Source organism: Lepisosteus platostomus, chromosome 6 (assembly GCF_059453375.1).
Source record: "Lepisosteus platostomus isolate fLepPlt1 chromosome 6, fLepPlt1.hap1, whole genome shotgun sequence".
Taxonomy (NCBI): domain Eukaryota; kingdom Metazoa; phylum Chordata; class Actinopteri; order Semionotiformes; family Lepisosteidae; genus Lepisosteus; species Lepisosteus platostomus.
In genome coordinates this window covers 12,139,561-12,160,245 of record NC_142616.1, presented here as the reverse complement: position 1 = coordinate 12,160,245, position 20,685 = coordinate 12,139,561, and the positions used below count along the sequence as shown (strand labels likewise).

At 51.9% G+C, this 20,685-nt stretch overlaps 2 protein-coding genes across 9 annotated transcripts; one reads left to right on the top strand and one right to left on the bottom strand.

Annotated features, from left to right (window-relative positions):
* Positions 1–202: 202 nt before the first annotated feature.
* Positions 203–16,374, bottom strand: tinf2 (TERF1 (TRF1)-interacting nuclear factor 2). Of its 7 annotated transcripts, none has more exons than XR_015939381.1 (11): positions 10,925–11,600; positions 10,521–10,891; positions 9,842–9,940; positions 9,402–9,506; positions 8,264–8,374; positions 7,634–7,751; positions 5,373–7,170; positions 4,535–4,602; positions 1,694–1,776; positions 1,031–1,307; positions 203–992 (listed from the first exon to the last, which is right to left on the bottom strand). XR_015939381.1 is itself a non-coding variant. In XM_088634289.1 (11 exons), exons 1-11 carry the CDS (start codon positions 11,532–11,534, stop codon positions 1,209–1,211), a joined length of 3,387 nt encoding a protein of 1,128 aa, XP_088490415.1. In that variant the 5' UTR covers positions 11,535–11,600; the 3' UTR covers positions 203–1,208. The 7 variants fall into 7 exon arrangements, 6 of the variants coding, with proteins under 6 accessions (XP_088490415.1, XP_088490414.1, XP_088490418.1 ...); XM_088634289.1 differs by having other exon boundaries at positions 203–1,307; positions 10,521–10,723; positions 10,799–10,891; XM_088634288.1 differs by having other exon boundaries at positions 203–1,307; positions 10,925–11,140; positions 11,174–11,600.
* cideb (cell death inducing DFFA like effector b) lies at positions 14,044–20,631 on the top strand. Of its 2 annotated transcripts, none has more exons than XM_088634302.1 (5): positions 14,044–14,252; positions 16,276–16,390; positions 17,944–18,093; positions 18,613–18,800; positions 19,661–20,631. In XM_088634302.1, the coding sequence occupies exons 1-5, from the start codon at positions 14,218–14,220 to the stop codon at positions 19,797–19,799; spliced, it is 627 nt and encodes a 208-aa protein (XP_088490428.1). In that variant the 5' UTR covers positions 14,044–14,217; the 3' UTR covers positions 19,800–20,631. The 2 variants fall into 2 exon arrangements, with proteins under 2 accessions (XP_088490428.1, XP_088490427.1); XM_088634301.1 differs by having other exon boundaries at positions 14,045–14,252; positions 18,610–18,800.
* Positions 20,632–20,685: the final 54 nt, after the last annotated feature.

Sequence of the window (20,685 nt, the reverse complement as noted above, 5' to 3'; positions counted from 1 at the left end):
CTTGGAGGGTTTATACACAGAGAGGGAGGTAAATAAAGTCAGAGACTAAAGGGTTAATACAGTCAGACTGGAGGGTTAATACACTGAGAGGGAGGTTAATATAGTCACTGAGACTGGAGGGTTAATACACAGAGAAAGGGAGGTTAATATAGTCACTGAACCTGTAGGGTTAATACACAGAGGGAGGTTAATAAAGTCACTGTACACATATAATCATCTTTATTGTAAAAATCTCTGTACAGGTAGTCAGATTATAAAAGGTAGTTTTGGTTCACCCATTTTACAAGGTATTACAAAATCCAGATAACATTACACACTGACACACTGACACTGCAGTGACACAGCTGCACTGTCCCGACATACTGACACACTGCAGAGTGATACAGCTGCACTGTCCCGAAACACTGACACACTGCAGTGATACAGCTGCACTGTCCCGACACACTGACACACTGCAGTGATACAGCTGCACTGTCCCGACACACTGACACACTGCAGAGTGATACAGCTGCACTGTCCCGACACACTGACACACTGCAGTGATACAGCTGCACTGTCCCGACACACTGACACACTGCAGTGACACAGCTGCACTGTCCCGACACACTGACACACTGCAGTGACACAGCTGCACTGTCCCGACACACTGACACACTGCAGTGATACAGCTGCACTGTCCCGACACACTGACACACTGCAGTGACACAGCTGCACTGTCCCGACACACTGACGCACTGCAGAGTGATACAGCTGCACTGTCCCAACACACTGACGCACTGCAGTGATACAGCTGCACTGTCCCGACACACTGACGCACTGCAGAGTGATACAGCTGCACTGTCCCGACACACTGACACACTGCAGTGATACAGCTGCACTGTCCCGACACACTGACACACTGCAGTGATACAGCTGCACTGTCCCGACACACTGACACACTGCAGTGATACAGCTGCACTGTCCCGACACACTGACACACTGCAGTGACACAGCTGCACTGTCCCAACACACTGACACACTGCAGTGACACAGCTGCACTGTCCCGACACACTGACACACAAGACACATGCTGTGTGTGAAGTCTGATCTACAGTGAGCCTTAATATATGAACATAACTTAAAAATAAACTATTAGGTATAAATACACTTATAACACATGTACCACTGACTCTCACTGCCTGGAAGACATGAAAAGCTGTGACTGTAACTCAGCGCTTCCTGGTTCTGTTCCGACTGGGCCGCAGGAACTCCCTGAGGGTCGGGATGAAGGTGTTGTACTTGGTCCTGTAGTACTTCTTCAAGAACAACTGAAGGAGACGCAGAGAGACAAACGTCTGATTATAATCTCAGTGAATCACTAATCAAGATCACAGTCCAGTCAGTCCAGTCCAGCCTGGAGAGTCTCACACTGCTCTGTCAGTGTCAGTAGAGTCTGATTATAATCTCAGTCAATCACTAATCAAGATCACAGTCCAGTCAGTCCAGTCCAGCCTGGAGAGTCTCACACTGCTCTGTCAGTGTCAGTGGAGTCTGATTATAATCTCAGTTAATCACTAATCAAGATCACAGTCCAGTCAGTCCTGTCCAGCCTGGAGAGTCTCACACTGCTCTGTCAGTGTCAGTGGAGTCTGATTATAATCTCAGTTAATAACTAATCAAGATCACAGTCCAGTCAGTCCAGTCAGACACTTACTCGTCCTTTAAAATTTCGTGTGTCTTCATCTTCAGAATCCAGAATAATCTCATCATTTGCTTCTGGAGAAAGCAAAGATCCGTCTGCAAGGATAGAGAGGGGTTAATACAGACATACTGACTGGACACTCCAGTCCATTAACACTGCACTGAGAGAGAGGGGTTCATACAGACACACTGACTGGACACTCCAGTACATTAACACTGCACTGAGAGAGAGGGGTTCATACAGACACACTGACTGACCGGACACTCCAGTACATTAACACTGCACTGAGAGAGAGGGGTTCATACAGACACACTGACTGACTGGACACTCCAGTACATTAACACTGCACTGAGAGAGAGGGGTTCATACAGACACACTGACTGACTGGACACTCCAGTACATTAACACTGCACTGAGAGAGAGGGGTTCATACAGACACACTGACTGACTGGACACTCCAGTACATTAACACTGCACTGAGAGAGAGGGGTTCATACAGACACACTGACTGGACACTCCAGTACATTAACACTGCACTGATAGAGAGGGATTCATACAGACACACTGACTGGACACTCCAGTACATTAACACTGCACTGAGAGAGAGGGGTTCATACAGACACACTGACTGACCGGACACTCCAGTACATTAACACTGCACTGAGAGAGAGGGGTTCATACAGACACACTGACTGACTGGACACTCCAGTACATTAACACTGCACTGAGAGAGAGGGGTTCATACAGACACACTGACTGACTGGACACTCCAGTACATTAACACTGCACTGAGAGAGAGGGGTTCATACAGACACACTGACTGACTGGACACTCCAGTACATTAACACTGCACTGAGAGAGAGGGGTTCATACAGACACACTGACTGGACACTCCAGTACATTAACACTGCACTGATAGAGAGGGATTCATACAGACACACTGACTGGACACTCCAGTACATTAACACTGCACTGAGAGAGAGGGGTTCATACAGACACACTGACTGGACACTCCAGTACATTAACACTGCACTGAGAGAGAGAGGTTCATACAGACACACTGACTGGACACTCCAGTACATTAACACTGCACTGAGAGAGAGGGGTTCATACAGACACACTGACTGGACACTCCAGTACATTAACACTGCACTGAGAGAGAGGGGTTCATACAGACACACTGACTGACCGGACACTCCAGTACATTAACACTGCACTGAGAGAGAGGGGTTCATACAGACACACTGACTGACTGGACACTCCAGTACATTAACACTGCACTGAGAGAGAGGGGTTCATACAGACACACTGACTGGACACTCCAGTACATTAACACTGCACTGAGAGAGAGGGGTTCATACAGACACACTGACTGACTGGACACTCCAGTACATTAACACTGCACTGAGAGAGAGGGGTTCATACAGACACACTGACTGACTGGACACTCCAGTACATTAACACTGCACTGAGAGAGAGGGGTTCATACAGACACACTGACTGGACACTCCAGTACATTAACACTGCACTGATAGAGAGGGATTCATACAGACACACTGACTGAACACTCCAGTACATTAACACTGCACTGAGAGAGAGGGGTTCATACAGACACACTGACTGGACACTCCAGTACATTAACACTGCACTGAGAGAGAGAGGTTCATACAGACACACTGACTGGACACTCCAGTACATTAACACTGCACTGAGAGAGAGGGGTTCATACAGACACACTGACTGGACACTCCAGTACATTAACACTGCACTGAGAGAGAGGGGTTCATACAGACACACTGACTGACTGGACACTCCAGTACATTAACACTGCACTGAGAGAGAGGGGTTCATACAGACACACTGACTGACTGGACACTCCAGTACATTAACACTGCACTGAGAGAGAGGGGTTCATACAGACACACTGACTGGACACTCCAGTCCATTAACACTGCACTGAGAGAGAGGGGTTAATACAGACACACTGACTGGACACTCCAGTCCATTAACACTGCACTGAGAGAGAGGGGTTCATACAGACACACTGACTGGACACTCCAGTCCATTAACACTGCACTGAGAGAGAGGGGTTCATACAGACACACTGACTGGACACTCCAGTACATTAACACTGCACTGAGAGAGAGGGGTTCATACAGACACACTGACTGACTGGACACTCCAGTACATTAACACTGCACAGAGAGAGGGGTTCATACAGACACACTGACTGACTGGACACTCCAGTCCATTAACACTGCACTGAGAGAGAGGGGTTCATACAGACACACTGACTGGACACTCCAGTACATTAACACTGCACTGAGAGAGAGGGGTTCATACAGACACACTGACTGACTGGACACTCCAGTACATTAACACTGCACTGAGAGAGAGGGGTTCATACAGACACACTGACTGACTGGACACTCCAGTCCATTAACACTGCACTGAGAGAGAGGGGTTCATACAGACACACTGACTGACTGGACACTCCAGTACATTAACACTGCACTGAGAGAGAGGGGTTCATACAGACACACTGACTGACTGGACACTCCAGTCCATTAACACTGCACTGAGAGAGAGGGGTTCATACAGATACACTTGACTGACTGGACACTCCAGTACATTAACACTGCACTGAGAGAGAGGGGTTCATACAGACACACTGACTGGACACTCCAGTACATTAACACTGCACTGAGAGAGAGGGGTTCATACAGACACACTGACTGGACACTCCAGTACATTAACACTGCACTGAGAGAGAGGGGTTCATACAGACACACTGACTGACTGGACACTCCAGTACATTAACACTGCACTGAGTAAGTAAGAACCTTTCTTCACCTGCATGACGTTTCACAGGGGAAATAACAGGAGAAGCGGTTCCGGTTCTGGAGAGACCAGCACGGTTCCTGGAATATTAAAAAGAATGTGTGGGGTCGAAGTCACAATCATTAAAAATAATGAAAGAGTGTTTGTGTCTCCAGTATTGTGTACACTACTTACACTTTGAGGTGATGTTTCAGCAAGATACCTAGTTTCCCTGGCTGTGTGTGTCTCAGGAGTGTGTGTGACCCTGTGCGTGTGTCTCAGGAGTGTGTGTGACCCTGCGTGTGTGTCTCAGGAGTGTGTGTGACTCTGTCTGTGTGTCTCAGGAGTGTGTGTGACCCGGCGCGTGTGTCTCAGGAGTGTGTGAGACCCGGCGCGTGTGTCTCAGGAGTGTGTGAGACCCGGCGCGTGTGTCTCAGGAGTGTGTGCGACTCTGCGTTTGTCTCAGGAGTGCGTGCGACTCTGCGCGTGTGTCTCAGGAGTGTGTGTGACCCGGCGCGTGTGTCTCAGGAGTGTGTGTGACCCGGCGCGTGTGTCTCAGCAGTGTGTGTGACTCTGCGTGTGTCTCAGGAGGGTGTGTGACTCTGCGTGTGTGTCTCAGGAGGGTGTGTGACCCTGCGTGTGTGTCTCAGGAGGGTGTGTGACCCTGTGTGTGTCTCAGGAGTGTGTGTGACTCTGCGTGTGTGTCTCAGGAGGGTGTGTGACCCTGTGGATGTGTCTCAGGAGTGTGTGTGACTCTGTGTGTGACCCTGCGTGTGTGTCTCAGGAGTGTGTGTGACCCTGTGTGTGTCTCAGGAGTGTGTGTGACTCTGCGTGTGTCTCAGGAGTGTGTGTGACTCTGCGTGTGTCTCACTCTTTCTCTCCCGATGACGATAGCGCCTCTGGCCAGCGGTTGTCAGGGGTCATGCGCTCAGAGCTCAGCTTCCGCTTCCGGGTCACGGCGCCGCAGATGGGGCTGTCCGTCGGCCCAGCCGGGGGAACAGGAAGAGGAAGTGATGTCGCGGGTACCAGGCAGAGGGGCGGGTCAGGGAAGCTCAGCCGGCGAATCAGGACTCTCAGCTCCCTCCTCCGCGGACAGGAAGTGACCGGCGGCCGGGGCGTGGAGTCCAGGGGCTCCTCGCCCGCCCTCACCCCCTCCCTCTGGGGGACCCCTCTTCTGGAGCTGGAGTCCGCCCCCCCCCGGCGACTCCGGTAGAAGACGCAGCAGGGCAGAGATCGGCCGCCTCCTGACACTGGCCCCTGCTGCCCCTCCTCCTGCTCCTCTTCCTCCTCTCTCCTCTCTCCTGCTGGGATAGACCCGCCCTTCATCGTCCCTCTCCCTCCTCCCTCCTCTCTCCTCGCTCCTGCTGGGATAGACCCGCCCTTCATCGTCCCTCTCCCTCCTCCCTCCTCTCCCTCCTCTCTCCTCGCTCCTGCTGGGATAGACCCACCCTTCATCGTCCCTCTCCCTCCTCCCTCCTCTTCCTCCTCTCTCCTCGCTCCTGCTGGGATAGACTGACCCTTCATCGTCCCTCTCCCTCCTCCCTCCTCTCTCCTCGCTCCTGCTGGGATAGACCCGCCCTTCATCGTCCCTCTCCCTCCTCCCTCCTCTTCCTCCTCTCTCCTCGCTCCTGCTGGGACAGACTGACCCTTCATCGTCCCTCTACCTCCTCCCTCCTCTTCCTCCTCTCTCCTCGCTCCTGCTGGGAAAGACTGACCCTTCATCGTCCCTCTACCTCCTCCCTCCTCTTCCTCCTCTCTCTTCGCTCCTGCTGGGATAGACTGACCCTTCATCATCCCTCTACCTCCTCCCTCCTCTTCCTCCTCTCTCCTCGCTCCTTCTGGGATAGACTGACCCTTCATCATCGCTCTCCCTCCTCCCTCCTCTTCCTCCTCTCTCCTCGCTCCTGCTGGGATAGAACCACCCTTCATCGTCCCTCTCCCTCCTCCCTCCTCTTCCTCCTCTCTTCTCGCTCCTGCTGGGATAGACTGACCCTTCATCATCCCTCTCCCTCTTCCCTTCTCTTCCTCCTCGGTCCTCGCTCCTGCTAGGCCAGACCCGCCCTTAATCTTCCCTCTCCCTCCTCCATCCTCTTCCTCCTCGCTCCTCGCTCCTGCTGGGATAGACTGACCCTTCATTGTCCCTCTCCTTCCTCCCTCCTCTTCCTCCTCTCTCCTCGCTCCTGCTGGGATAGACTGACCCTTCATCATCCCTCTCCCTCCTCCCTCCTCTTCCTCCTCTCTCCTCTCTCCTGCTGGGATAGACTGACCCTTCATCGTCCCTCTCCCTCCTCCCTCCTCTTCCTCCTCTCTCCTCGCTCCTGCTGGGATAGACTGACCCTTCATCGTCCCTCTCCCTCCTCCCTCCTCTTCCTCCATGCTCCTCGCTCCTGCTGGGATAGACTGACCCTTCATCGTCCCTCTTCCTCCTCCCTCCTCCTCCTCCTCTCTCCCTCCGTCTGTCGGCCCCCCTGTCACCCTGGACATCCCCCTCCTGAGTCTCTCTCTCCTGGCTCCTCTCTGCCTCACTCCTGTCCAGTCAGAGGAGGGGCTGAGGGTCATCCTCAAGGCTGGGTCACGTACTGCTAGGTTGACTGTGTCCTGCAGCTGGACAGCAGATGACAGAGAGGAGAGGATGCAGTCGCCACAGGACACTGAGAGCACAGAGACACCTGGAGACAGAGAGAGAGAGGGGTTAATACAGACACACTGACTGACTGGACACTCCAGTACATTAACACTGCACTGAGAGAGAGGGGTTCATACAGACACACTGACTGGACACTCCAGTACATTAACACTGCACTGAGAGAGAGGGGTTCATACAGACACACTGACTGGACACTCCAGTACATTAACACTGCACTGAGAGAGAGGGGTTCATACAGACACACTGACTGACTGGACACTCCAGTACATTAACACTGCACTGAGAGAGAGGGGTTCATACAGACACACTGACTGGACACTCCAGTACATTAACACTGCACTGAGAGAGAGGGGTTCATACAGACACACTGACTGACTGGACACTCCAGTACATTAACACTGCACTGAGAGAGAGGGGTTCATACAGACACACTGACTGACTGGACACTCCAGTACATTAACACTGCACTGAGAGAGAGACAGTACCCTGATCCAGGTGTTTCGGTGGTCTGTGGTGCTGAAGGAGGTTCTGCAGGAGTTCTGGCTCTGGCAGGTGCAGTGGGTCCTCCAATCCAGAGGCGGCAGCACTGAGCAACTTGACTGTCTGGAGAGACAGGGTGTTAATACAATCTGACAGCCTGGAAGAAGGAATACAGGAATATAAGAGTGTGCCTGATGCTTGAGACAGGCCCTTAATTCAGACTGACCCCTCTCTGTGTCTCTGTTCCACTGTACCCCTCCTCTCTCTGTGTGTACCCCTGTATCTCTCTCTGTACCCCTCCTCTCTCTCTGTGTGTACCCCTTTATCTCTCTCTGTACCCCTCCTCTCTCTGTGTGTACCCCTGTATCTCTCTCTGTACCCCTCCTCTCTCTATGTGTACCCCTATATCTCTTTCTGTACCCCTCCTCTCTCTCTCTGTGTACCCCTATATCTCTGTACCCCTCCTCTCTCTCTGTGTGTACCCCTGTATCTCTCCCAGTACCCCTCCTCTCTCTGTGTGTACCCCTGCATCTCTGTACCCCTCCTCTCTCTCTGCACCCCTGTATCTCTGTACCCCTCCTCTCTCTCTGCACCCCAGTTTCTCTCTCTGTGTACCCCGGTATCTCTCTCAGTACCTGGCTCAGGTCAGGGATGGGTAGCAGCTCGTCCAGTCGGATGACGAACTCCCACACCAGTTTCTCCAGCGCCAAGTCAAACTGGTCTCCATACTGCACTGGGAGACTCTCCTGGTCACAGAGACACACAGCACACTGTACAACCTGGAGCGGACCACACTGCCCCACACTGGGACTCTCCTGGTCACAGAGACGCACTGTAAAACCTAGAGCGGCCCACACTGCCCCACACTGGGACTCTCCTGGTCACAGAGACACACAGCACACTGTACAACCTGGAGCGGACCACACTGCCCCACACTGGGACTCTCCTGGTCACAGAGACGCACTGTAAAACCTGGAGCAGACCACACTGCCCCACACTGGGACTCTCCTGGTCACAGAGACGCACTGTAAAACCTGGAGCGGACCACACTGCCCCACACTGGGACTCTCCTGGTCACAGAGACGCACTGTAAAACCTGGAGCAGACCACACCACACACTGGGACTCTCCTGGTCACAGAGACGCACTGTAAAACCTAGAGCGGCCCACACTGCCCCACACTGGGACTCTCCTGGTCACAGAGACGCACTGTAAAACCTGGAGCGGAACACACTGCCCCACACTGGGACTCTCCTGGTCACAGAGACGCACTGTAAAACCTGGAGCGGACCACACTGCCCCACACTGGGACTCTCCTGGTCACAGAGACGCACTGTAAAACCTGGAGCGGACCACACTGCCCCACACTGGGACTCTCCTGGTCACAGAGACGCACTGTAAAACCTGGAGCGGACCACACTGCCCCACACTGGGACTCTCCTGGTCACAGAGACGCACTGTAAAACCTGGAGCAGACCACACCACACACTGGGACTCTCCTGGTCACAGAGACGCACTGTTAAACCTGGAGCAGACCACACTGCTGCACACAAAAGCCCAGAAACTGACCACTGAGCACAATCACACGCACAGGAGAGACAGACTGGGTTCTGGCAGAATCCAGCACAGAGATACAGAGGGAGAGAGAGGGAAAGAGAGGGAGAGAGAGGGACAAGAGAGAGGAGAGAGAAGGACAGCTCAGAAGAAAGAAGCCTGGTTTTCAGAACAACAAATTAAACACAAACATCAATTTCACAAATGACCTCCTCCTCACCTTCATGAAAACGTTCAGTAACTCTGGATCTTTAAGCAGGTAACGTATCAGTTTCTGGAAATTTTCAGCTGATTCCCGAACTTTCCTGTCATCCTTCGTTTTCATCTGAAAAGAAAAAAAAATAAAACTCCTACTGACACTTGACAGAGCAGTGTGACACTCCAGGCTGGACTGGACTGACTGGACTGTGATCTTGATTAGTGATTAACTGAGATTATAATCAGACTCCACTGACACTGACAGAGCAGTGTGAGACACTCCAGGCTGGACTGGACTGACTGGACTGTGATCTTGATTAGTGATTCACTGAGATTATAATCACACTCCACTGACACTGACAGAGCAGTGTGAGACTCTCCAGGCTGGACTGGACTGACTGTACTGTGATCTTGATAAGTGATTAATACAATCAGATGGGTAATTAAAAAAATCATACTCACTGCTCTAGAAGGTCGTAGAATGTTTGGAGGAACAACTTTTTCGAGTTCAGCTGAAATGACATCTGGAGAAAACTGCTTGACCAACATCCCCAGTATCATCTAAAAATAAGATAAAAAATCATTTTTCCCACTGTTAAGTTACTTTTTGACCCAAAAAATAGTGTCCAGTCAGTCAGTGTGTCTGTATGAACCCCTCTCTCTCAGTGCAGTGTTAATGTACTGGAGTGTCCAGTCAGTCAGTGTGTCTGTATGAACCCCTCTCTCTCAGTGCAGTGTTAATGTACTGGAGTGTCCAGTCAGTCAGTGTGTCTGTATGAACCCCTCTCTCTCAGTGCAGTGTTAATGTACTGGAGTGTCCAGTCAGTCAGTGTGTCTGTATGAACCCCTCTCTCTCAGTGCAGTGTTAATGTACTGGAGTGTCCAGTCAGTCAGTGTGTCTGTATGAACCCCTCTCTCTCAGTGCAGTGTTAATGTACTGGAGTGTCCAGTCAGTCAGTGTGTCTGTATGAACCCCTCTCTCTCAGTGCAGTGTTAATGTACTGGAGTGTCCAGTCAGTGTGTCTGTATGAACCCCTCTCTCTCAGTGCAGTGTTAATGTACTGGAGTGTCCAGTCAGTGTGTCTGTATGAACCCCTCTCTCTCAGTGCAGTGTTAATGGACAGTAGTGTCCAGTCAGTACCTTGGCTCTCAGCCCCAGGGTCAGCTTGGCCATGTGTCTGTAGGTCAGTATCTCAGGCACTGCGTTCCTCACTGTCTCCAGGAACTCCAGCACCTTCCCATAATGCACCAGGTCCCGGCGACGGACCACGTCCCACACCGTCGCACAGACCAGCCTGAGGGGCGGAGCCAGCAGCCACAGAGCGTCCACAGGGGGAGAGGGACCTGGGGAGAGTCCACACTGACCGTCAGATAGCCCACACAGCGTCCACTCAGGACCGTCACAGCCTCCACACTGACCGTCAGATAGCCCACACGGCGTCCACTCAGGACCGTCACAGAGTCCACACTGACCGTCAGATAGCCCACACGGCGTCCACTCAGGACCGTCAGCTAGTCCACACAACATCCACTCAGGACCTTCACAGCCTCCACACTGACCATCAGATAGCCCACACAACATCCACTCAGGACCTTCACAGCCTCCAGACTGACCGTCAGATAGCCCACACAACATCCACTCAGGACCGTCACAGAGTCCACACTGACCGTCAGATAGCCCACACAACATCCACTCAGGACCGTCACAGAGTCCACACTGACCGTCAGATAGCCCACACGGCGTCCACTCAGGACCGTCAGCTAGTCCACACAACATCCACTCAGGACCTTCACAGCCTCCACACTGACCGTCAGATAGCCCACACAGCGTCCACTCAGGACCTTCACAGCCTCCACACTGACCGTCAGATAGCCCACACAGCGTCCACTCAGGACCGTCACAGAGTCCACACTGACCGTCAGATAGCCCACACAGCGTCCACTCAGGACCGTCACAGAGTCCACACTGACCGTCAGATAGCCCACACGGCGTCCACTCAGGACCGTCACAGAGTCCACACTGACCGTCAGATAGCCCACACGGCGTCCACTCAGGACCGTCACAGAGTCCACACTGACCGTCAGATAGCCCACACAACATCCACTCAGGACCGTCACAGCCTCCACACTGACCGTCAGCTAGTCCACTTAACATCCACTCAGGACCGTCACAGCCTCCACACTGACCGTCACCTAGCCCACACGGAGCCTGAACTCGTCCACACAGTGTCCACTCAAGACCCTATCACAGAACCCACACGTACCCCGAACTCGTCCACACAGTGTCCACTCAGGACTGTGTCACACTGAAAACGGACTGACATACACACACAGACAGGACAGACACAGAAGGCGAGATTTGTCCACGCACGCCGGACACACAACCTTCCCGACACGAGTGGACAAGAATCAAGAGTCCAGGCGTGGATCAGACTCATTATCAGATCGGCGCGGACCACGCGTGACTCGCCTGCTGACCACTGACCGCCGATCTAGGACCTGCGGCTCGGAAAGGCGCCCACTGATCTATCCAATCAATCAATCAATCAATCATCAATCAACACTGATCCAATCGCCCCTATGAGTCTGCAGTCCGCAGCTGCCCACACCGGGTGTCAAGTCGCCTCTCCTCCGCACACAACGGCGGTCGGACACGGAGCTCACCTCCGCCCGGCCGGTCAGCCCCCGGTCTCGCCATGGTCATCGCCCACGATGCGCGTCCGCGGACTTCACGGACAGCGCGCACGACAAAGCCAGCCGGCGTGACGGACCGCTGACCAGCACCGGCAAACGCGGAACTCGCGCCAACTGACAAGAGCGGAAAAACGACAGACGCCACTCGACTTCCTGAGGACGCAGGGACGAGCGGTGCATGAAGGGAAATGTAGTTTTTTTTTCAATCGCACACATGCGAGTAATCTTCAACAGGGAAAGTCTGAAACGTACTTTATAGCGCCTTAGAAGCACTCATTTCAAAACGCTTTAGATTACACAGAAGTAAATGAATACTCCACTAAGCGAGATTTTGGTTAATACTGACAAATTGCCTAAAAGGGCAACAGAGAAAAGGAGTTAATACAGACACACTGACTGGACACTCCAGTACATTAACACTGCACTGAGAGAGAGGGGTTCATACAGACACACTGACTGACTGGACACTCCAGTACATTAACACTGCACTGAGAGAGAGGGGTTCATACAGAAACACTGACTGACTGGACACTCCAGTACATTAACACTGCACTTAGAGAGAGGGGTTCATACAGACACACTGACTGACTGGACACTCCAGTACATTAACACTGCACTGAGAGAGAGGGGTTCATACAGACACACTGACTGACTGGACACTCCAGTACATTAACACTGCACTGAGAGAGAGGGGTTAATACAGACACACTGACTGACTGGACACTCCAGTACATTAACACTGCACTGAGAGAGAGGGGTTCATACAGACACACTGACTGGACACTCCAGTACATTAACACTGCACTGAGAGAGAGGGGTTCATACAGACACACTGACTGGACACTCCAGTACACTAACACTGCACTGAGAGAGAGGGGTTCATACAGACACACTGACTGACTGGACACTCCAGTACATTAACACTGCACTGAGAGAGAGGGGTTCATACAGACACACTGACTGACTGGACACTCCAGTACATTAACACTGCACTGAGAGAGAGGGGTTCATACAGACACACTGACTGGACACTCCAGTACATTAACACTGCACTGAGAGAGAGGGGTTCATACAGACACACTGACTGACTGGACACTCCAGTACATTAACACTGCACTGAGAGAGAGGGGTTCATACAGACACACTGACTGACTGGACACTCCAGTACATTAACACTGCACTGAGAGAGAGGGGTTCATACAGACACACTGACTGGACACTCCAGTACATTAACACTGCACTTAGAGAGAGGGGTTCATACAGACACACTGACTGACTGGACACTCCAGTACATTAACACTGCACTGAGAGAGAGGGGTTCATACAGACACACTGACTGACTGGACACTCCAGTACATTAACACTGCACTGAGAGAGAGGGGTTCATACAGACACACTGACTGACTGGACACTCCAGAACATTAACACTGCACTGAGAGAGAGGGGTTCATACAGACACACTGACTGGACACTCCAGTACATTAACACTGCACTGAGAGAGAGGGGTTCATACAGACACACTGACTGACTGGACACTCCAGTACATTAACACTGCACTGAGAGAGAGGGGTTCATACAGAAACACTGACTGACTGGACACTCCAGTACATTAACACTGCACTGAGAGAGAGGGGTTCATACAGACACACTGACTGACTGGACACTCCAGTACATTAACACTGCACTGAGAGAGAGGGGTTCATACAGACACACTGACTGACTGGACACTCCAGTACATTAACACTGCACTGAGAGAGAGGGGTTCATACAGACACACTGACTGACTGGACACTCCAGTACATTAACACTGCACTGAGAGAGAGGGGTTCATACAGACACACTGACTGACTGGACACTCCAGTATATTAACAGTGTACTGAGAAAGAGGGGTTAAAATAGACTTTAATGGTGAGGACTTTGGTCTGCTCTATCTGATTATGCAATGTCATCACATAGGAAAAGTCTAAAGTCCCTGTTGTTGTAAACTGACTCACACAAACCTTGGCTGCACACCTCCCAGCACCAGTACTGCACACACCAGTATCACCAGTATCTCCCAGTAGAAGGACACAGACAGATACAGCCTCTCACACACAGGAAGGACAGACAGGACGGGAATTCTGAAGAAAGACCAGGAGAGTGCAATGGAGACTCTGTCAGCCACTTCATCCTTGATCAGGTTAGTCATATAGCTGTGTGCGATCGGGTGAGTGTTGTAGCTGTGTGTGTTCTGTGTGTGATCGGTGAGTGTTGTAGCTGTGTGTGTGATCGGGTGAGTGTTGTAGCTGTGTGTGTGATCGGGTGAGTGTTGGAGCTGTGTGTTCTGTGTGTGATCGGGTGAGTGTTGTAGCTGTGTGTTCTGTGTGTGATCGGTGAGTGTTGTAGCTGTGTGTGTGATCGGGTGAGTGTTGTAGCTGTGTGTGTGATTGGTGAGTGTTGTAGCTGTGTGTGTTCGGGTGAGTGTTGTAGCTGTGTGTGTGATTGGTGAGTGTTGTAGCTGTGTGTGTGATCGGGTGAGTGTTGTAGCTGTGTGTGTGATTGGTGAGTGTTGTAGCTGTGTGTGTGATTGGTGAGTGTTGTAGCTGTGTGTGTGATCGGGAGAGTGTTGTAGCTGTGTGTGTGATCGGGTGAGTGTTGTAGGTGTGTGTGTGATTGGTGAGTGTTGTAGCTGTGTGTGTGATTGGTGAGTGTTGTAGCTGTGTGTGTGATCGGTGAGTGTTGTAGCTGTGTGTGATCGGTGAGTGTTGTAGCTGTGTGTTCTGTGTGTGATCGGGTGAGTGTTGTAGCTGTGTGTTCTTTGTGTGATCGGTGAGTGTTGTAGCTGTGTGTGATCGGTGAGTGTTGTAGCTGTGTGTTCTGTGTGTGATCGGGTGAGTGTTGTAGCTGTGTGTTCTGTGTGTGATCGGGTGAGTGTTGTAGCTGTGTGTGATCGGGTGAGTGTTGTAGCTGTGTGTGATCGGGTGAGTGTTGGAGCTGTGTGTGTGATCGGGTGAGTGTTGTAGCTGTGTGTGTGATTGGTGAGTGTTGTAGCTGTGTGTGATCGGGTGAGTGTTGTAGCTGTGTGTGATCGGGTGAGTGTTGTAGCTGTGTGTGATCGGGTGAGTGTTGGAGCTGTGTGTGTGATCGGGTGAGTGTTGGAGCTGTGTGTGTGATCGGGTGAGTGTTGGAGCTGTGTGTTCTGTGTGTGATCGGTGAGTGTTGGAGCTGTGTGTTCTGTGTGTGATCGGTGAGTGTTGTAGCTGTGTGTTCTGTGTGTGATCGGGTGAGTGTTGGAGCTGTGTGTGTGATCGGGTGAGTGTTGGAGCTGTGTGTGTGATTGGTGAGTGTTGTAGCTGTGTGTGTGATTGGTGAGTGTTGTAGCTGTGTGTGTGATCGGTGAGTGTTGTAGCTGTGTGTGATCAGGAGAGTGTTGTAGCTGTGTGTGTGATCGGGTGAGTGTTGTAGCTGTGTGTGTGATCGGGTGAGTGTTGTAGCTGTGTGTGTGATTGGTAAGTGTTGTAGCTGTGTGTGTGATCGGGTGAGTGTTGTAGCTGTGTGTGTGATCGGGTGAGTGTTGTAGCTGTGTGTGTGATTGGTGAGTGTTGTAGCTGTGTGTGTGATCGGGTGAGTGTTGTAGCTGTGTGTGTGATCGGGTGAGTGTTGTAGCTGTGTGTGTGATCGGGAGAGTGTTGTAGCTGTGTGTGTGATCGGGTGAGTGTTGTAGCTGTGTGTGTGATCGGGTGAGTGTTGTAGCTGTGTGTGTGATTGGTGAGTGTTGTAGCTGTGTGTGTGATCGGGTGAGTGTTGTAGCTGTGTGTGTGATTGGTGAGTGTTGTAGCTGTGTGTGTGATCGGGTGAGTGTTGTAGCTGTGTGTGTGATTGGTGAGTGTTGTAGCTGTGTGTGTGATTGGTGAGTGTTGTAGCTGTGTGTGTGATTGGTGAGTGTTGTAGCTGTGTGTGTGATCGGGAGAGTGTTGTAGCTGTGTGTGTGATCGGGAGAGTGTTGTAGCTGTGTGTTCTGTGTGTGATTGGTGAGTGTTGTAGCTGTGTGTGTGATTGGTGAGTGTTGTAGCTGTGTGTGTGATCGGGAGAGTGTTGTAGCTGTGTGTTCAGGTGTGTCAGTCAGTGAAGAGACTGAACAGGTAAGTGGCCTGACCTGCTGCTTGCTGCACCTGACAAACATGTCACTCACAGACACAACCCCTCTCTCCCCTCTGTCACAGGTCGGTCTCTCGGAGAGTGTGGTCGCCCCCCCAGCGCCCATTTCGGGTGTGCACCCACGACCGCACCGTCAGGAAGGGCGTGACAGCAGGAACTCTGGGAGAACTGAAAGAGAGGGTGAGAGAGCAAAGGGTTCAGTGTCTGTTCAGAGTGTCTTTCAGTCACTGTGAGTGTGTGTGTCTGTCACTGTGAGTGTGTGTGTCTGTCACTGTGAGTGTGTGTGTCAGTCAGTTACTCTGAGAGTGTGTGTGTCAGTCACTGTGAGAGTGTGTGTGTCAGTCACTGTGAGAGTGTGTGTGTCTGTCACTGTGAGTGTGTGTCAGTCAGTCACTCTGAGAGTGAGAGTCAGTCACTCTGAGAGTGTGAGTCAGTCACTGTGAGTGTGTGTGTCAGTCAGTTACTCTGAGAGTGTGTGTCTGTCACTGTGAGAGTGTGTGTGTCTGTCACTGTGAGAGTGTGTGTGTCAGTCACTGTGAGAGTGTGTGTGTCAGTCACTGTGAGAGTGTGAGTCAGTCACTGTGAGTGTGTGTGTCAGTCAGTTACTCTGAGAGTGTGAATCAGTCACTGTGAGTGTGTGTGTCAGTCAGTTACTCTGAGAGTGTGTGTCAGTCACTGTGAGAGTGTGTGTGTCAGTCACTCTGAGAGTGTGAGTCAGTCACTGTGTGTGTGTCAGTCAGTTACTCTGAGAGTGTGTGTCTGTCACTGTGAGAGTGTGTGTGTCAGTCACTGTGAGAGTGTGTGTGTCTGTCACTGTGTGTGTCAGTCAGTCACTCTGAGAGTGTGAGTCAGTCACTGTGAGTGTGTGTGTCAATCAGTTACTCTGAGAGTGTGAGTCAGTCACTGTGAGTGTGTGTGTCAGTCAATTACTCTGAGAGTGTGTGTCTGTCACTGTGAGAGTGTGTGTGTCAGTCACTGTGAGAGTGTGTGGATTAGTCACCAGTGTATCAGTCAGTCAGTGAGTGGATTAGTCACCAGTGTATTGGTCAGTCAGTGTGTAGATTAGTCACCAGTGTATCAGTCAGTCAGTGAGTGGATTAGTCACCAGTGTATCAGTCAGTCAGTGAGTGGATTAGTCACCAGTGTGCTGGTCAGCCAGTGTGTGGATTGGTCAGTCAGTGTGTGGATTAGTCACCAGTGTGCTGGTCAGTCAGTGAGTGGATCAGTCACCAGTGTGCTGGTCAGTCAGTCAGTGTGTGGATCAGTCACCAGTGTGCTGGTCAGTCAGTGAGTGGATCAGTCACCAGTGTGCTGGTCAGTCAGTCAGTGTGTGGATTAGTCACCAGTGTGTCAGTCACTCAGTGTGTGGATTAGTCACCAGTGTGTCAGTCACTCAGTGTGTTGATTAGTCACCAGTGTGTCAGTCACTCAGTGTGTTGATTAGTCACCAGTGTGCTGGTCAGTCAGTGGTCAGGACTCTCTCAGGCTGCAGAAGTCCTCCTCCTGTCCTCTCTCCTCTCCCTGGTGTGTGAGGAGGGTTAGGGTCAGTGTGCTGGTCACCAGTGATGCTGGTCAGTCAGTGGTCAGGACTCTCTCTCCTCTCTCTCAGGCTGGCGAAGTCCTCCTCCTGTCCTCTCTCCTCTCCCTGGTGTGTGAGGAGGGTTAGGGTCAGTGTGCTGGTCACCAGTGATGCTGGTCAGTCAGTGTTCAGGACTCTCTCTCCTCTCTCTCAGGCTTCCGAAGTCCTCTTCCTGTCCTCTCTCCTCTCCCTGGTGTGTGAGGAGGACGGGACGGAAGTCGAGTCGGACGACTTCCTGGCCTCCCTGCAGGACGGCGTGGCGCTCGTGGCACTGGAGCCCGGCCAGCGCTGGACGCCCAGCAAGGTGGGTGGGGGACGGGCCGCTGTGCCCTGGAGTCCGTCCGCTCCAGCCCTGGTCTGACCCGCCGCCTCGCAGCACGGACCCTCGCGTCAGCTCCAGGGGGGGCTGTCTGTGGGGAGTCTGCACGTTCTCCCCGAGTCCGCGCGGGGTCTTCCTGTGCGCTCCAGTTTGCTCCCACAAACTCCTACAGAGACAAGACGGGACACTCCTTGGTATCTGAGGAAACTGGTGTGAGTGTGAGTGTATGTGTGTGTCTGCTGTGTGCTGGTGTTTGTGTCTGCTCATTGTGTGCCTGTGTCCGGGCTGTACCATGTCTCTGTGTCTGGTGTGTGTGTGTCCAGCCTGTACCCTGTCTCTGTGTCTGGTGTGTGTGTGTGTGTGTGTCCAGGCTGTACCCTGTCTCTGTACCCTGTCACTCACAGTGTTGATAGACTCCAGCTCCCTCAGGCCTGTACAGATAAAGCTGTTAGAGGATGGGTTAATAGATTGTAGGTGAACTTCTCTCTCTTTCTCTCCCAGAAGGGTGCCCTCTCCTTTTCATCTGCGAACGGCAAGCCTCGGAATACTAAAGATATTGCCAGAGTGACCTTTGACCTGTATCGCCTCTCACCTCGCGACATGTTCGGCAGTCTGAGCGTGAAGGCCACTTTCCAGGGGCTGTACTCCGTCAGTGCGGACTTCAAGTGCCTCGGACCCAAGAAAGTCCTGAGGTCTGTCCACTCAGTGTGTCTGTATGAGCCCCTCTCTCTCAGTGCAGTGTTAATGTACTGGAGTGTCCAGTCAGTCAGTGTGTCTGTATGAACCCCTCTCTCTCAGTGCAGTGTTAATGTACTAGAGTGTCCAGTCAGTCAGTGTGTCTGTATGAACCCCTCTCTCTCAGTGCAGTGTTAATGTACTGGAGTGTCCAGTCAGTAAGTGTGTCTGTATGAACCCCTCTCTCTCAGTGCAGTGTTAATGTACTGGAGTGTCCAGTCAGTCAGTGTGTCTGTATGAACCCCTCTCTCTCAGTGCAGTGTTAATGTACTGGAGTGTCCAGTCAGTCAGTGTGTCTGTATGAACCCCTCTCTCTCAGTGCAGTGTTAATGTACTGGAGTGTCCAGTCAGTCAGTGTGTCTGTATGAACCCCTCTCTCTCAGTGCAGTGTTAATGTACTGGAGTGTCCAGTCAGTGTGTCTGTATTAACCCCTCTCTCAGTGCAGTGTTAATGTACTGGAGTGTCCAGTCAGTGTGTCTGTATTAACCCCTCTCTCAGTGCAGTGTTAATGTACTGGAGTGTCCAGTCAGTCAGTGTGTCTGTATGAACCCCTCTCTCTCAGTGCAGTGTTAATGTACTGGAGTGTCCAGTCAGTCAGTGTGTCTGTATGAACCCCTCTCTCTCAGTGCAGTGTTAATGTACTGGAGTGTCCAGTCAGTGTGTCTGTATGAACCCCTCTCTCTCAGTGCAGTGTTAATGTACTGGAGTGTCCAGTCAGTCAGTGTGTCTGTATGAACCCCTCTCTCTCAGTGCAGTGTTAATGTACTGGAGTGTCCAGTCAGTCAGTGTGTCTGTATGAACCCCTCTCTCTCTTAGGGAAGTCCTCCGTCTTTCCTCCACTCTCCTCCAAGCTCTGGGTCACCTGCTGATGGCGTCAGCCTCTCTGATTCGCCGCGTCATCGAAGGTGCGGACCAATGGCACGATCCCGCGGACCTGCAGGAGAGCTGGGACTGAGCGTCGACCACGATCCCGCTGCCACAGAGCTCCGATCCCGTCTCCCTCGATGCCCTGCGGGAACTGCGCCCGTGCTCGCACTGTCTTCCTTGGCCCTGGTGCTCTGTCGTCCTGCTGTGCAGTCTGTGTGCGGAGAAGTGTGCTCTGGGCTGGTTGTGGTATGAGATGCAGGCATTGCAGTGTCACCCACCCAGGACACAGACACACTCCCACCCCAGGGCCAGTTTTCCCAGAGGCCAATCAACCTACCAGCATGTCTTTGAACTCTGAACCAGCATGTGGAAACCTCACAGGAAACCCACTGGCAGAACATGCAAACTCCACACAGACAGCACCCCAGGCCTGGAGTTGAACCCAGGGCCCCAGCGCTCTGAGGGAGCAATCCTGGCCACTGCGCCATCCCCTGCCACCCAGATTGACTTAATCTCCATATTCAAGGACCTGTATTCAGTTAATTACTCCTTATCTATTGGGTCGATACTTTTGTCTAAAGCAAATTACGTTTGCCCAATTTTGCAGAGCTGGGTACTTTCATTCGAGTGACATGTCTCGCTCAAGGGAACAACAGCAGAGTCTCACCTGGGATTTGAGCCCACAACCCTCCTGGGGTTTTCAGCATTTAAAACCAAGAACAGGAGGCTCTTCTTTACACAGAGGGTGGTGGAGGTGGGGAACAAGCTGCCCAGCCATGTTGTTGAAGCCAATACCCTGGCTTGTCAATAATCTACAAAGTACCAAAGAGGCTGTATGGGCCTAATGCCCTTGTCTGACCTGTGACTGTTTCTATTTTCTTACAGATTGAAATAATAAAACACAAAAATAACCTACCCAACACTAGAGCAAACAGATATTTTGCTTGTGTCAGTTTGTGTGTCTCTTTGCGTGA

Excerpts from the sequence above, each read along its gene's own strand:
- cideb (XM_088634301.1), top strand. The coding sequence starts at position 14,218 with ATGGAGACTCTGTCAGCCACTTCATCCTTGATCAG. Across the intron at positions 14,253-16,275 it reads GCCACTTCATCCTTGATCAG|GTCGGTCTCTCGGAGAGTGT; the intron begins GTTAGTCATATA and ends CCTCTGTCACAG. Across the intron at positions 16,391-17,943 it reads TGGGAGAACTGAAAGAGAGG|GCTTCCGAAGTCCTCTTCCT; the intron begins GTGAGAGAGCAA and ends CCTCTCTCTCAG.
- tinf2 (XM_088634287.1), bottom strand. The coding sequence starts at position 11,534 with ATGTTAAGTGGACTAGCTGACGGTCAGTGTGGAGGCTGTGACGGTCCT. Across the intron at positions 9,507-9,841 it reads TTCTACGACCTTCTAGAGCA|ATGAAAACGAAGGATGACAG; the intron begins GTGAGTATGATT and ends TTTTCTTTTCAG. Across the intron at positions 1,308-1,693 it reads CACGAAATTTTAAAGGACGA|TTGTTCTTGAAGAAGTACTA; the intron begins GTAAGTGTCTGA and ends CGTCTCCTTCAG.